Genomic DNA, 18,031 nt, shown 5'->3' with positions numbered 1-18,031 from the left:
AAGATCTGGTATAATTAATAAAATAGATTTAACCAATTTCAAAGCTTTGAAAAATGTTCATCAGGGAAAAATTATGTTAGCAGTATATATTCATTTCTAAATTCAATACTTGTATTAAAATAAAAACGTGTTACTCATGTGGTTGCTAAATTTTATTGTGCAGTTTTATAAAGTTCTTGAAGGGTTTACTAAGGTATAGCAATATAGTCATACCCGTACGACAGTAATAGCCTTACGTTCACTCCATTTTGGATATGCGGGATGTATAAATTCACAACCAAGTTCAGACGCCAAAGAGACGTCTAATGACGCGTAGTGTCGGATGATATCTACACTGTGAATAAATGTTTACTACCCTCTGGAATACCTTTTGAGGAGGCCATACAAAGACAACATTTCTGTCCCTATCAAATATACCCTTATTTTTCGGTGGCAATTGTTAGGTCTGACTCGCCATCCCGGTCGACCTAGCTTGCACAACTTGTATCTTTCAAATATTTGTTGTTGGGGTTCTTTTTCGTATTGAAAATGCCAAGAATATTTGCAAATCGACGTTATACATGCAAGCAACAATTAATTAAACAAAAAGTAAAATCTCAAAAATACTGAACTCCGAGGAAAATTCAAAACGGAAAGTCCCTAATTAAATGGCAAAATCTAATAATCATAAAACACATCAAACGAATGGATAACGACAGTCATATTCCTGACTTGGTACAAGGATTTTCTTATGTAGAAAATGATGGATTGAACCTTGTTTAATACACAAGCACATGTCTCAGAAAAAAATCCTATATACCTTAATTTAACACGTATAGGAAAAACAATTATGAGACAAGTACCTGTGGTTTTATATGTAGCTAAACCTCTCACTTGTATGACAGTCGCATCATATTCCATTATATTGACAACGATGCGTGAACAAAACTGACATAATAGTTAAATAAGGACAACAGTAGTATACCGCTGTTCGAAATTCATAAATCGATTGAGAAAAAAACAAATCCGTGTTACAAACTAAAACTGAGGAAACACATCAAATATAAGAGGAGAACTACGACACAACAGAAACACAACATTAAAATGTAACATACACAGAAACGAACTATACTATAACAATGACCATTTTCCTGACTTGGTACAGGACATTTTAATAAAAAAAAAAATAGTGGGTTGAACCTTGGTAATATTGTCAAAATGGGGGTACAGAGGTCATCACTGTGTCACAATCTCAAATAGAACAAAAACAAACAAATATTTAACAAAGAAGCACAAAAAGCATCTATCAAATTTAACAACAACCACATGCATTGCTTACTTATATATATATATGTATTTTAAATCAGCCCATAAAGGATTGAAATATTTGAAGTCCTGTGACTGAATTCACATCAAGTCTTAGTGTAGAGTCGCGTGTTTTACGTCAGAATGTAAACGTTACATCACATTATGATTTGAAATTATCCAGAAGTTCTTTAGAATTTTTAAGAATCCACATATGGTTAATACCACTACGCGAGTAAACTTATTTTGTCGTTCAAAGTATTTTCAAAATTATAATAGAACATTTACATAACGGCATGCATTATAAGAGAACAATAACTTAATGGCGGGATCTTTAAAAGTACAGAGCCACGTCATATTTACCAAAGAAACACAAAAAGTCACACGTACAAAACACACCAAAAATGAAAGATAATACAAACAATACATTGACGGGATGTATAAGTACCGAGCCACGTCAAATGGATATCACAGAAAACAGACCAAACAGTAAAAGTAATATTAATAATAGAACAAAGACACATAAAAGAACAATATAACACGTTATAAGATGATAAACATCAGTAAGCAGAATCTATACATCAAGACCATCATGTATTATTTGTGAAGTTGATACGGAATATTTACCAACAAGGTCTTTGTACCTTCCGATGAACTTTTTTTTTTTGAAAAAGGACGAAACGTTATTGTAACCGTATATGCTGCAAAAAGTAATGGCATTTGTAGTTCACATACATATATAAGTGCTTTGAACCATGTGATAAAAAAAAACTATTTTTTTATCCATTGTTCTTTAACTGCGTTGCATTACACTTAATTTTAATTGTTAAAGATGCGAATACATCTAAAACGGAAAAGTCTTCATCTGAAATGTTAAAGAGATTATTTGAATTTTCTAGAATTTCATAAAAACTGTCAAAATGTAAATCCGTTCCAGAAAGTAATCCAAACACTTCAATGTTGAAATTACTTAAATACTGTACTTTCATTTTTATATCATAAACATCTTCCCATTCTCCGTTTGCTACTAAAATGATCATCTTTCTTGAAGCTGGGCGTACATCAAATCCTTTTTCTAAAATATACTGCAATGCATGAGATGTGTTTATAGTGCTGAATATTCTATCTTTGTTGACTTGATACATTTTTGCTATCAGATCATGTTTATTTTTGGACAGGGATAGGTTGAACAAAATATCGGGTTCATCAGAAAACACATTCATTCCAAGGAGAACATCCGGATTAACGGCAACCGTCTTTGTAATTAGCTGTTCTACCGCTATTTGGCGTGACCGGTAGTTGTCAAACGACTGATCTTTTCGTGTATCCATCATAATGATAATGTCAGTTTCTGACTTCATTACACAATCTGAAAAATAGACTTTAACATGAATGAATACTTATATATTGAGTTATGGCGGCAATGAGATGAAAATTTCGTATCGTAAAAAACTCTAAATATTTGTTCGGAAAATATGAACACACGAAAAATATATTCAAGTACCTGAGGTAAATAGATAATTAGGTACATTACATAATCTTTTATAAAATATCTTGTTTATTTTTACTCTCGAGGTTTCCCAGGGCAAGAGAACCATGAGAACAAGATAAAGCTAAACGTAGAACTTTTCGTTGTATATCTGTCGAAACTATCAGCAAACATTTTATTGTGTTTGTGATAGTAATGCTTTATTTCAAAACTTTCTATTTCTTCTGTCTTTTCAAATTTTATTATGTAAAGTTGTCTTTATGAAAAAAAAACTCCATATTATTGAGCCAAATAAAGGCAACAGTAGTATACCTCTGTTCAAAAGTCATAAATTGATTAAACGAAATCAAATCCGGGATACAAACTAAAACTGATGGAAACACATCAACTATAAGGGGAAAAACGAAAAGACTGAACTACAACAAAAATCAAACGCCAACATACATAGAAACGGACTGTTTGATAACAATTGCCATATTTCTGACTTAGTTCAGGACATTTCAAGAAAAAGATAGATAAGGCATTAAGGTCCTTTTTATATATTTGGTTCTCGCTTCGAAATATATCATAAAAAGATTTATATTTTGAGACATTAGTTTAGACGTGTCTTTTATTGGCTGACTGAAGACTTGTTAACTACCACAACTAATTTTATTGCATACTCTTTTCTTTTTTGGAAAGATTTTAGTCCAAATCTATGATTTTTTGTGTGTTTTAAATCTTCGTGGTATACTCTTTCAATATCAAGGTGAATCAAACGTCCATACATCACGACGACTTTTACAAACCACTGGCTCATGTGAGTCCAAAAGGAGTTTTTATTATAATAATATTGACAATTTATTATCTTACTTGTACAGCTTGAATGTAGACTTTCTTTAATGATGCTGTTGTAAATTTCCTCGACGTCTGGAAAATGAAAAACATAGTCAGCCCTGCCGGACATTTTTAGCAAATTAGTGTGACTTATTGAATCTCCTATCCCAACACTTAAGATTCGTCCCCCGTTATTCTGAAAATCTGCTCCTGCCTTATTTATCGAGTTCTGGTTCCGATCAGAGAAAAGTCCATCAGTTAGTAGCACAACAAACTGCATAATACCATTTCCTCTCGCTCCCATGGAACAGTTTCGTAAAACCTTCAATATTTGGAAAAGTTTATGAGGAAGAATTTGTATATTTTTTATAACAAATTTTGCTACTGGATTGTATTTACTTTTATTTTGAGCGTGAACGGTTCAGTAAAAATGTACGAAACTTTCGAAGCCTTTCGTTGTTAAACTTTAAAACTCTCAAAGCGAGCGAAAAGTTTTAAAGCTTATTTGAAATATAGATTCAATTACAATGTTGATTATCCTAGATATCTACTCAAGATATCTAAAATTTGCGACCGACAATTGATAAATGCTGTAGTCAGTAATCCACCATTTTATACATTTGAAAATACCTGTACCAAATCAGGAATATGACAGTTCTTGTCCATTGTTTTTGATGTGTTTTGTCATTTGATTTTGTCATGTGATTATGGACTTTCCTATTAGATTTTCCTCTGAGTTCAGTATTTTTTTTATTTTACTTTTTGGGTAAGGTCAACGTATCTGTTTCTGCCAAACGTTATATGCTTGTCTTTTTTCTTATTATAACAAACTGTCAAATTAAAAACAGAAATCAAAACAGATGAACTGTTGTGATTAAGCGTTAGATCCTTCTGAAATATTTTGCATTCTTTTCGCTTAATAAGGATTTGTTCACATTTTTTCTTTTCAAAATTTATTGACATACGAAAAGCAAGAAAGGTTAAGACTTTTGAATTGTCGCCACTCATGATTCCGTGCTGCCGCGGTAGATTCAATAAATTTTGTGGTTTCTCAAATTTCTACCAATTAAATTGCTATAGTAATTTGGGTTAAACGAGTTTTGTGATATTGTATTTTAGAGAGGCGATCACAAAGGAATATTCAAACTAAACAGACTGATAATAAAAAAAGTACTGGTATAACAAAAGCAACGAACTCCAAGAAGTTTCGTGGCAGGCGCGGATCCAGAGGGGGGGGGATCCGGGGGTTGGAACCCCCCTTTTTTTTGGACGATCAATGCATTTGAATGGGGACATTTAATTGGAACCCCCCTTTGTCCTGGGTTAGGAACCCCCCTTTTTTAAATGGCTGGATCCGCCCCTTCGTGTCCAGGTGACATTTTCAAATTAATCGGGTATGTGTCCATAGGACACAGATGATGCCCCCGCTTGCAAATAATATAAAGTTATAAAGGGACATGATAACTGAAGAAACATAAATATGACGTTACCCAAAATAGGAATAAAAACTGACAAAATCAAACAATAGCAATAAACAGAATAAGTGAAAGACAACTACCATATTCCCGATTTAGCATAGGCATTTTCCGAAGAAAATGAGGAGAAAAACAGCTTTTATAGCTAGCTTAACCTCCCACTTTTATGACATCTGTATATAGGTTCTTTACATTGAGGAGAAAAATGAGTACCAAATCAAAAAAACATAAAAGGTTAATGTGACAATAATTTGGACAAAACATCACAAACATAATATTACACAACTAACATAAGAATTCATCCAACAAAGAAGCCAACAGAAATGATGTACTAGTAGTTGATAGTAATAACCTCTATATATCTTAAAATAGGAAAACGACAAAAAGACAAATAGCCGTACACACAATGCAATATACCTTGAGATAAAGTCTTGGTCTTGAATGTAAAAATGATAACTGACGAGTAATCTGGTGTGTTCTAAACGGGAAGAATGCAAAAACATTTCATAAAAATTTAAATTGTAGATCCGAAAAAGTCAGGATTTTGAAAATTTTCGTATAAAATATCAAATATCTAAAAAGAATGCAATTTCTCTAAATGCATGCGGACTTACTGTTGTAAATATTGTTTTTCAATATTTTAAGATTCTAATTCACTTAATTAATCTGCCCAAAAGAAGAGATACACCTATAGTTTCCTTTGCTTGAAGAACATGTCGTAATTCTATAATTTTCAAGTAATTTCTGAAATAAACGTCAATTTTACAAAAACTGCACTGTACATTTTTGTGAGTCTTTAACTAGACGTCTTTTTAAAATATTACACTCGCCTAAATCAAATATCCATCAATATCAAAATTCCAGTAGCTTTTTCGTAACACATTCATGAAATGGCCCAGTAAGTGAAACACATTCAGGCGGAAACTGACCCTTCTTCTATATATAAGACAATAACAAACATTAACCATCTATATATAGGTATTATCATATATCAGCAAAGAATATAGTTTTGACTATTAAACCAGAAGAAACCAAGACATCACAGGAATTCGTATTGCCATATATAAAAACAACGTTAAGGTATTAATTTGATGAAAGACAAATAGACGCAATTCAGATTTCAATCCAAATCCATAACTTTAAAACATCTTCGGAAAGTATTACTGAAAATATAAGATAATGAGACTGTTCGTGTTTGATAATAACGCTTTTAAGAACAAGAACAAATATTATAAAAAAAAATGTTTGTTACTTCTATGTTAATCAAATTAATTCGTCTCGTATCTCAACCACCAATACATGAAGAAAAAAGCTGCGTCGAATACCTATAAGTCGATCACTTCTTACCTAAAGATTACATTACATAGGCTCGTAAGCTCAATTTAGTAGCTAATTTCTAGACCTAGCATGCATTATGTTTTATAACCTTGATTATAATACGAATATTATATGAAATGCCTGATCGTTAAATAGTTATGATTCCTTCAAACATTTTAAATTATTAAAAACAATCTTACTGCTTCAGCCATATTTAGAGCTTTGACTATATTTGTACTTCCATTGCCGGCCTTTATTGTCTGGATGGATAATAAAATAGAAGACTTGTGGTTTTCAAAATCATTAAAATCAAACTCTATCGTTGGAATCGAACTGAATGTTATAACTGCAACTTGAAAATCGTTGATTCCAATTGATAACTTGTTCACTAGGTTGTAAACAAAATCTTTTGATTGATTTATGTTGTTGCTGTTACTTTGAGATGTGTCAATGACAAATAAAAGATCAGTAAGTTCTGGGATACACTCTGTTACTGTCACGTTGTTGGAAAAACAATGATCTGAAGAAAATACATGATGATAATTCTATGTTAAATGTCCTACGGCTAATGTGTTAACAGAACCCAGGGCAACATCCACGAATGTTTTGGCTATAAAGTTTATCAACAGGCTTTTTGATATTCATGTCGATACGTTTTCAACTAACCAACAAAATGTGTTCCTTAAAAAACATGAATACAGATTTTACTGTGATGAAAAAGTCAGTAGAGTGTACAAAAATTAAATACATAATGTGTAGTACAATCATATGAAAGGCAGATTCCAGATTTATTAGATTGGGTTATCGTTTTTCACATTTATTTTCATAAACAATCAAAACATTCCATTTGAATTGTTTTGCCTTTTAACTTGATATTTGCTTGATATTGATGTGAAACAACTCGATGTAACCCTCATTGGATTATCTTTTTATTGTTTTATTGTATGACTGAGTGACAAATTTTGGAGGGTCACGTGCCAAGAAAAACTTTATTTCTGATCTGCAAGATGACATGACTTTATATTATCATTTATTGCATGCATTATGAAATGCTGATTGAACAAGTTAAGCTTTTTAGTTTCACACTGTTTCATTAATAAACTGTTTAAAAAATAAAGCAAGAGCTGCTGATATGAGTATTGCAGTTAAGGTGGATTTTTTTAAAATTTCCAATCCAAGTTTATTTCAGTTTTAATCTTTTTCCTTTTTATATTTAAAATGAACTGATATAAAAGCATTCATCAAAATTAAAACAATGAGAATATATGAAACTGGATTGGAAGAATTATTCCTTATAAAGAAACAAAAGATATTACCTGATAAATAAATAACAGATACCAACACTTGAACAGTATCACTGTATTGACTGCTGAGACCTGAACCCCAAACTCCACCAATGTAAACCATATGGCCTAATGAAGATTTTGGCTTCCAAAATAAGATATCTCTAGTGGTATAAACAAAAACGAGGCCACCAAATCTTGCTGAGTCAGTTGCCATTGACGACCCAACTGCGTTAAATATCATATTTGCATTATTTCCGTCGCCGTCGGGAATTTTAACCTTTAATAAAAATATTGTCCTAATAATAAAATTGTATATTATATATAATATTAGATATAAGTATGGGTAGTATGTATCCTTCATCATTATGATTATTATGATGTTAAATTTATCATATCAATATATTCTGATTTAACCATAACAATCCTTACAGTTATACACATTAAAAAAACACCTAATAATTTCGCACATTACTATTCTTTTAGAAGCATATCTATGCAGTCGTTGTAGTAAATACTCAACCTACATTTTTTTTCTATATTTTAGAATTTAAGAAGCGTTGTTCGGTTTTCAATTGTATAACTATAAAGATTGTTTGAATATTGTTGTTGTTTTGCAATCCTTTTATACGTTTATATAATTTGTTTATTGTTTATTGTTGATCGTTGACTAATATTTAAATATTTTATATTTTATATTTATAAACGTCTAAATATGTGACGACTTTACTAAAGACGTGTTCCATCGGATAACCTGCTGCCGTAAAGTTTTAATTCCCCGAGGGTATCACCAGTCCAGTAGTCAGCACTTATCATTGATATGTCCATAGTTATAAATTAACTGTTTACAAAACTTTTAATTTTTTTTAAATACTAAGGCTTTTCTGCCTCCGGAATAGATTACCTTAGCTTTATTTAGCAAAACTTTAAGGAGTTTTGGTCCTCAATGCTCTTGAACTTCGTACTTTATTTGGCCTTTTTACTTTTTTTGGATTCAAGCGTCACTGTTGAATCTTTTGTAGACTTCGCGCGTCTGGCGTAAATACAAAATTTAATCCTAGTATCTATTATGATGAGCTTGTTTACAACCACATGGTCGATGCCACTGCTGGGTGAGTTTTAAATCCTAGAGGGTATCACCAGCCCAGTAGTCAGCACTTCTGTGTTGACATGTGATATCATTGATATGGTCATATTTATAAATTAACTGTTTTCACAACTTTTAATTTTTGAAATACGAAGGCTTTTCTATCTCAGGAATAGATTACCTTAGCTGTATTTGGCAAAACGTTTACAAATTTTGGTCCTCAGACCTCAATGCTCCCTCAACTTCGTACTTTTTTTGGCCTGTTTAACTTTTTTGGATTCGAGCATCACTGATGAGTTTTTTGTAGACGAATAGCGCGTCTAGCGTAAATTCAAAATTTAATCCTGTCATCTATGACGAGTTTATTTATACAGGGCTAACACTAATATTTAGAAAATAAGAGGATGTGGTATGATTGCCGGTGTTACAACTCTCCACATAGTACATAATTACAAAAAAAAAATTAGTATGTCTCTCAATCGTGTAAATCGTTTAAAGTGTAGTAAAACGTTCAATAATAACATTAATGAAGTGAAAATAAACACTTTGAATAACTATTGTTTACAACCACTGGATCGATGCCGCTGCTGTTGGAGTTTTAATTCCCAGAGAGTATCACCAGTCTAGTAGTCAGCACTGCTGTGCTAACACGAATACTCTTTGATATGGTCATATCTATAAATTAACTGTTAACAAAACTTTTTCATTTTTGAAATACTAAGGTTTTCTACCTCAGGAATAGATTACCTTAGCTGTATTTGGCAAAACCTTCAGGAACTTTGGTTCTCATTGTGTTCAACTTTGGACTTTATTTGGCCTTTTTATTTTTTTGTGATTTGAGCGTCACTGATTTGTCTTTTGTAGACGAAACGCGCGTCTAGCGTAAATACAAAATTAAATCCTTGTATCTATGATGAGTTTATTTATACAGGGCTAACACTACTATTTAGAAAAATAAGAGGATGTGGTATGATTGCCGGTGTTACAACTCTCCACATAGTACATAATTACAAAAAATAAAATTATTATGTCTCTCAATCGTAAAGATCGTTTAAAGTGTAGTAAAACGTTAATTAACAACATTGATGAAGTGAAAATAAACACTTTGAATAACTATTACGGCAGATGTTCTTTTCTGGGTTTACATCATATGAAGTGTTATAACATTTGGAAGCCAAAGATATACATACGTGTAGAAACATTTGGGACTATATGACCAAAAGCGACAGAAAAAAATAACTAAGTTAATCTAAAGTCCAACTTTGCCTGAGGGAGTTGGAATTTAATTATTTCTTAATTTTCCAACAGTAAGTGGCGCAATTGTTACCTTTTCAAATCCGTTATTGGCGCAAATTGATTCCGCCCATTTTGAAATAATTTAAAAAAATAAATAAATGTTAGCATCGAAGCACCGACGTCTAATCGGATAATACCCTCGTGAATTAGCAGTTCACCAGCACTTGCATCAACCAAAGCATGATAATAAATGTATGATGATAAATAAAACCGTATCAACACTTTGCGTCTGAAGTGATTTTTGAGATTTTTCAAAAAAAAAAGAACAAGAATCCTCACTGGCATATGCCCTAATTTTAAATTTGCGAAAGGGGAGTGACGTTGAGTTACTGTCTGTGTAACATTGGAATGTTTACAATGGAAACGATGTTAACAATAAAGGGGTGATCATGTTACATGTGTGTGTTCCAAAAGTGTCAGCATGGATATCGACAATGAAGCTGATGTAATTAGGAATAATTCCTTCATGTCATGCTCTATGCTCATTTTAACATGGGTAGGCATTATATTTGTCGATATTTTATACTGAGCGTTAGCGAGGTGTAAAATGTGGTCAAATATAATGTCTACCCATGTTAAAATGAGCATAGAGCATGACACGAAGGAATTATTTCGATTGTAATAGGACAAATACAGTATTTTTATAGGTCGAAGCGTACGAAAATACCGTAAAAATGTTTAGCTTTTCCCGTTTCCTCCTCGAGACGTCTGTGCATTACATTTCATATTTGATAAGTTTAAAAACTACGAGCAGTGTAAATATATGTTGTTTTATAAAAATATATAATAAAAGTTAATGCTAGCTGCTTAAATGTATACATTTTAAAGGATAACGACGGAAATAACGTTAATATACACAGTAAGCTCGTGCGCATGTGTCAAACATGTTTTGTGCTCATTAGAACACGGCGTTGTTTACAAAGCGTAATAAGGACGTCATATTAAAATCTAGTATAATAGGGTGAAAAAATTGATACAATGTTGGTCAAATACTAGTATATTCATTATCGCGCTCGAACAAAAATATTTCAACTTGGTGCAGGAGCAATAATAAATGTTGAAAGGAGATTGTAGAGATTTAATTTGTTAAAAATCGATGTCAACGTGATGAATTGTTGATTTATTGGTGTTTAATGCCACTTTCAACATATTGTCTATTTCGTAGTGGCCAATTTTTATTTATGGAGGACACCGGAGTGCATAGAGAGAACAATTGACCTTCAGCATGAAAGCTGGCAATCCTAGTCAATGAAGGATGGAGTCGAATGCACCAGCCAAGTGTAATTTTCGAACTCACAATATCGATTTTGACGGCATAGAATGCAGGGGGTGAACTACTTTGACCACTCAGTCTCAAATATTGATGTGAAAAAGGTTAACAAAAGTAAGACGATATTGCTATGAGGATGAAATGCATTTCTTTTTAACACGGCCAATGATATAAACAGATATTTTTATTTTTTGGGCATGCGTCAAACGATATGGTAGGGTAAACGAACAGTCCTAGAAAATGGGATATAATTGATGGATAACGAATTTTTTAATCATAAAATTGCTAAAATTTGAATACTAGAATACTTAAGTTTATAAGAAGTTGAAAGTATTTGGACAAAATTTGCAGTAGACTTTGAATTCCAAGTGAGATTAGCTCAGTCTAGATTCGTAATGAGTGAAAACAATATGGCTTCCCCTATGAAAGTAAACAATGACTCTCAAGATGAAATCCAAAATGACACTTTAGTTACTTGCTCTCAACCAGCTTCCACAATCACTCCACAGCAATCTATTAGCAACAAGCGATCACTCCCAGATAGTCCCGATAACCTCCCAGCGACACTTAAACAGAAAACAAGACAACTAAGGAGGCGAGGTAACTCGATGGGTGACCTTACCGAGATAGACAATCCAAAAAAAGCTGCTTCAATACGCAAGTCTGTAGCTGACAGAGTCCTTGAAGCCCTCAGCAGCCCAGAGGTACTAAATACTATCATACCCATTTTATCTAAACAAATTAGCGATACATTAGAGCCAATTATAGAAGCTGAAGTTAAAAAATGTGTTGCCGAAGAAATCCAACCACTATTACAGAAACTAGATTGTCAGTCTAGTATAGTTGAAACACAAAAGCAACAGTTAATTAAACAATTCATACAACTCTCGTCATTGCAACGCACCACCCAAGACCAAATCACATCAAACAATGAACGTGAAAAAGAAATCAACTTTCTCTATAATAGGGTCGCTCTACTGGAAAACAGGCTTGAAATTCAGGAACAGTACTCTAGAAGGACAAGCCTGCGTTTCAATAATGTTGCTATTCCCGCAGACAGAATTCAAGGGGCAAAAATAGTTCATCCAGTCGATACTGATAGCATCATCCTAGATATATGTAACAACAAACTCGGACTCGACATTGGTATTGGAGACATTGGACGATCCCATGTCATCGGCAAGCTCAAACAAGGAAGGTCTCAAGTAATTGTCCGATTTATTTCATACAGAACTAGACAACTGGTATACTCCAACAAAAAAGCTCTGAAAGGTGATCCTAATGGTACATTTATTACAGAAAACCTAACACATTTTAGGACAAACCTCGTCAAACAGTTAGCAACGCTAAAGTACAACAACAAAATCAATGCCTGCTGGACCACAGACGGTCGGATCTTTGTCAAAGTGAATGCTAACAGTCAAAAGCGCATTATTAACAACCTCGATGATATTAGTGATCTCGAGTCAGATATCCAAAAACTTGAAGAACGCACGAACACAAATAACTCTGATGGAATGTAGAGTACAAGGTTTCACCATATTTCATATTGATATATATATAATAAAGACTTATCTTTAATTCTACTACAATTGAATAACTTTTTGAGAGTGTGTCATATGTACTGAACAGTTAATAACAAAATATTATATTTACAGATTGTTTCTTTCCCAAATGTGAAACTGTATGAAAACCCCGCATCTTACCAAAAGCAATCAAAGTCAGTGATCCTATTAAAAAATTATATGTTCATCCATTAACACAATGTATTGAGAGTAAATTAAAGTCTCGGTTTTTTTTTGTTTTTTGTTTTTTTGTTTTTTGTTTTGTTTTGTTTTTTAAAGGTTCATTCATTCTTATTCTTAAACTTGAAAAACACTGAAGTAAAGATTCATTTGAAAGAAAAAGCAATTTAAAAAACAAAAAGCAATAGCTAGTACTGTTAGTTAAATAATACACATTCCAACTTATTTAAATATGTGTGTATATTCTCGATATATAGTTGTCGGAATCCGTAAAACTTGTTCCAATCTGTTTTTTTTTTTTATTTTGATTTGTTTTTGATTTGTTTTTCTTTGGTTAGAAAGGAACAAAAACTAAATCCAAAAATGTCCCTAAAATCATAGCCTTTTTTGTTACCTTATATTACACTTATTTTGACCTTCACCACTGTATTTAATATTTTCAATTGCATGGTATGTTGTTTGTATGTATATATTATGTTTATTAGGTGCATCTAAAAATTGAACAATTTTGTTAATTTTATTGCAGGCACTAACTTGACAGAGACCTAATGAGAATCTTTTTTAAAAATAAATAATTATAGCCCATTTCATTAAAAGTCTTTAAAAAAATTACATCGATTGAACATTTCCGTTTGCCGTAAATTTTATGTTTATCTATGAGTACATACTCTAACCAGTCTACTGACCATAGGTGTCAACAATAGATAATTGTGGTTAAGCTCGAGTAATTTACCATTTCGAAACCGTTATACATTGCCTAGAGATTCACGAATTAATTGTAGTTCACCCACAAACAAAATCTAACCGAACTACATACAGATGACCGCTTTAAACTAACATAATACCCTATTAAAAAATATTAATACCCTATTAAAAAATATTAATACCCTATTAAAAAAATATCAACTATTTGATAAGAATAAGAAAAAAGTTAAACATGTCGAGAAATGGGGAAATCCAATATTTCACTTACTAAGTTTTTCAAGCATCACAATTCATTGTTCAATAGTTAGATAAGCCATTTGAAACAACTATAAATTGAACGGGATTTTTGCTTGTCTGCAAATTGTAAATTGTATGTTGACGTACTAACCTATTGCGTATCATATCACAATTTGTTATCTAATGTTTATAGCCTGTCTTTAACTCTATTAAGCTAACAGCATTTCTGGAAGTTTGTGATAATAGTCATAACACAAAAACATTTGTTTTGTTTAGCCAGGATATATAAAAAAAAAAAAAACTTAAAGCTACAAACCTACTTACAGCCATGTCTATTGATCGCTGGCTAATAGTTGTCTCATCGGCAATCATACTTTAGTTTCTGGGGTAACTATCAAATACAGTCCCATGTACTTTTTTCTTTCTTTATTTATTTACCAATTGCTTTTTTTTTTTTTTTTTATTTCTAAATACAATACATATAACTTCTTCAGTATTACAATATCCCATTTTCATTCTCCTTTTTTTTTTATGACTTCCATATTTGCGAGGCTTATTTATTGGCCTTTAACATTTTTCAACTTTTCTTGCTCTTACTTTTTTGTATTTTTCTGTGATGATGAAGGTGGTGATGATAATGATGATATGTGTGTCAGTTTTGTAATGTTCTCCTACAGCAGTCCTCTCCTAATTCCTGTAACAGTTTATTCATGTAATGGATAACTGCGTCCAGGAATACAGGGCTGCTATAGGTATATTTAATAACAGAAAAAAACGATGTGGACCTTCATCCAATTTACACATAGCTTCCTATCTAGACATATTTATAATCAACTTACGTTGCAGTCTCCTCATCTTCAATCTCTCTGTTTTACAAACAATTAATCCAAGATCAAACATTATTTTTCTGTTGTACGTACTTCATTTTCTCCTTATAATTGGAAATGTTGAAACAAATCCTGGTCCAAGTTTTCGTAATGAATCGAACGCACCGTCGATGAATGAAACACAACCACAAGAAAATTTTATATCCATTTGTAGTCTCAACATAAGATCCGTGAGAAATAAACTAAAATTTCTAAATAATTTTTGTGATGAATTTGATATTATTACGCTATCGGAAACACACTTAGATCCCAACATTGCTGACGCCGATATAAAACTTGATTCCTTCTCTTCAAATATAGTCCGAAAAGATAGAAATAGCTTTGGTGGTGGTTTACTCATTTATGTCAAAGATGGTATCGGACTTAGTCGAATAAATGCACTCGAAACGAAAGAAGACGAATCCCTTTTTGTCAATATCCATGCTAAAGGTCAAAGCTTCCTATTGTGTCACACTTACCGGTCGCCTAATTCAGATAATAACTACTGGACACGATTAAATCATGCAATTGGGATGGGTTTGCAGGTCAATGAGAGGATGGTAATAACGGGCGATTTGAACTCTGACTTACTTACTACGCATAATAACAAACTGATTGACACATTAAATTTGTTCAATTTAACCAATGTTATTGAATTACCTACTAGAGTAACGGACCATAGTAGTACTCTGTTAGATCCGATTATTATTAGTGACTCTATGTCATGTTCCTTTTCAAATGTTCTAAAAACTCCATCTGCAATTAGTGATCATGATGCACCTGTTGCATTTCTCGAATGTCCAATGTCCGATTTTAAATCTTTTAAAAGAGAAGTATGGATATACGATCGGGCTGATAAAGCCAAATTTGCTGAGAAATTAGACGAAATAGACTGGAATACTATGCTTCCCGAAAGTAAAACCACTAATGAGATGTGTGAATGTTTTACAATAGAATTTTTGAAAATAGCTAAAAAATGCATTCCTACTAAAATAGTAACAGTACGACATAATGACAAACACTGGTTCAATAATGACATAAGACGTGAAATTCGAATCCGAGACAGATTAAGAAAAAAAGCGATTAAATATAATTGTGAAAATAATATTATGAAGTACAAAAAACAACGAAATAAGGTAAATAATATGAAAAAAATCGCCAAAGAAAATTTTGAAACAAATTTGGACTGTCTAATATCAAAACAACCCTCAAACTCAAAAACGTATTGGAAATTAATGAAAACGTTAATTAAATCCAAAAAAGGTTCAGAAACCATACCCCCTCTCCAAAATATTATAAATGATAATGAACTGAATGATACTGTATATGAAGATGAGGAGAAATGTAATTTGTTGAACAAATATTTTAGTATGATTTCAAAATTAGATGAGGATCATGTTGATTTGCCCGAATTTGATACAAAAACTAATAGTAAGTTTTCAGATATTCAAGTAAATATAAAAGAAATAATAGATATTATTCAGATATTAGATCCAAACAAAGCATCTGGTCCTGATGTGATCAGTCATAAGATGCTAAAGCTGTGTCCAGAAAAGGTAGCAGTTCCACTCCATATTATATTTAATAAATCCTTAAGAGAGGGAATATACCCAACTAGCTGGAAGATAGCAAATCTGATACCCATTTTCAAAAAGGGAGATTCATCCTTGCCATCAAATTATAGACCGATATCCTTAATTAGTTGTGTAGGAAAAGTTATGGAAAGAGTAGTGTTTAAGCACTTATACAATCATTTAAAAGCTAATAAATTAATTTATGAGTATCAATCAGGATTCCTCCCTAAAAATTCAACTGTTCATCAACTCTTAGAAATATATAATTGCATATTAAACTCTTTGGAAAAAAAAGATATAAATTGTTTTGTATTCTGTGACTTCTCTAAAGCTTTTGACAAAGTTTGGCATAGGGGTCTTATATATAAAATGAAAGCTTATGGTGTTGACGGAAACGTATTGAATTGGTTTCAGGATTATCTACACGACAGAAAACAGAGAGTAGTATTAAATAACTCGTCTTCTACCTTCTGTAATGTCTCAGCTGGTGTCCCCCAGGGATCAGTTCTGGGCCCTCTTCTCTTTGTCTTATATATTAATGATATTGCTAATAAGCTTACTTCACTGTGTCGGCTATTTGCTGACGACACATCATTCAACTATTCAGGTAACGATGGAGAACAGATTAGATCTGTTATTGATCGCGACTTGAAAGAGCTGGATGTTTGGTCTTCTAAATGGCTTATGTCATTCAACCCAGATAAAACCGAAATTATGATTTTTTCAAATATTGAGACTCCAGACCTCAGCTTTTCCTTAAATGGTAAAAATATACCTTTAAGTACATCTCATAAGCACCTGGGAGTTAATTTCAGTAGTGACGCAAAATGGAACAATCATATTGAAAGTATAATTACAAGTGTAAAGAAACACTTAAATGTTTTACGTAAACTTAAATATCGATTATCTCGAAATAATTTAGAAAAACTATACTTAGTTTTTATTAGACCCATTTTCGAATATGCCACGGAAGTGTGGGATAATTGTGGAATAGGCTACTCAAATAAATTAGAAAATTTACAATTGGAGGCCGCAAGAATAGTAACAGGTCTACCAATATTTACAAAAACTGAAACTTTATATTCTGAGGTTGGCTGGGAATCTCTTTTTGAAAGAAGAAGAAGAAGAAAATTACAGATGTTTTATAACATGAACCAAAAGCATGCACCAGAATATCTATGTAATCTTGTACCTCCTTGTGTACAAAGTACAACCAACTACCCGTTGCGAAATGGTCAAGATATTATTGTTCCATTTTGTAGACTTTCCCTTACTACTGAATCGTTTATTCCCTCTACTATACGTGAATGGAATAAACTTGATCCAAAAATTCGCAGTGTCGACTCTATTTCTAAATTTAAGAAAGAAATAAAAAACGATAGTCTAGTATGTAAAATTGAAACGTTTTATTTGTACGGCCCAAGGAAATTAAATATTATCTTAACGCAATTGCGATGTTCCGCTTCATCCTTAAACAATGACCTATTTAGAGCTAACATTATAAATGATCCCTCTTGTCATTGCGGGTCCGATATTGAGGATGTCTACCATTACTTTTTCGTTTGCCCAAAATACACATTATGTAGG

The 18,031-nt window shown here is 32.2% G+C and overlaps 1 protein-coding gene across 1 annotated transcript in view; it reads right to left on the bottom strand.

The window, feature by feature from the left end:
• Positions 1-1,774: 1,774 nt before the first annotated feature.
• LOC139513057 (uncharacterized) overlaps positions 1,775-18,031 on the bottom strand; it is a 34,961-nt gene continuing 18,704 nt past the window's right edge. The window contains exons 7-10 of the mRNA XM_071301169.1: positions 7,698-7,944; positions 6,582-6,901; positions 3,626-3,911; positions 1,775-2,653 (exon numbers count right to left, since the gene is read on the bottom strand). Coding sequence (XP_071157270.1) covers positions 2,064-2,653; positions 3,626-3,911; positions 6,582-6,901; positions 7,698-7,944 — 1,443 coding nt within the window. The 3' untranslated portion in view covers positions 1,775-2,063. The remainder of the gene's footprint in view (positions 2,654-3,625; positions 3,912-6,581; positions 6,902-7,697; positions 7,945-18,031) is intronic.

This window comes from Mytilus edulis, chromosome 2 (genome assembly GCF_963676685.1).
Source record: "Mytilus edulis chromosome 2, xbMytEdul2.2, whole genome shotgun sequence".
Taxonomy (NCBI): Eukaryota; Metazoa; Mollusca; class Bivalvia; order Mytilida; family Mytilidae; genus Mytilus; species Mytilus edulis.
Note: the sequence above shows the minus strand (reverse complement) of the source record. Positions and strands in the feature narration are given on the sequence as shown.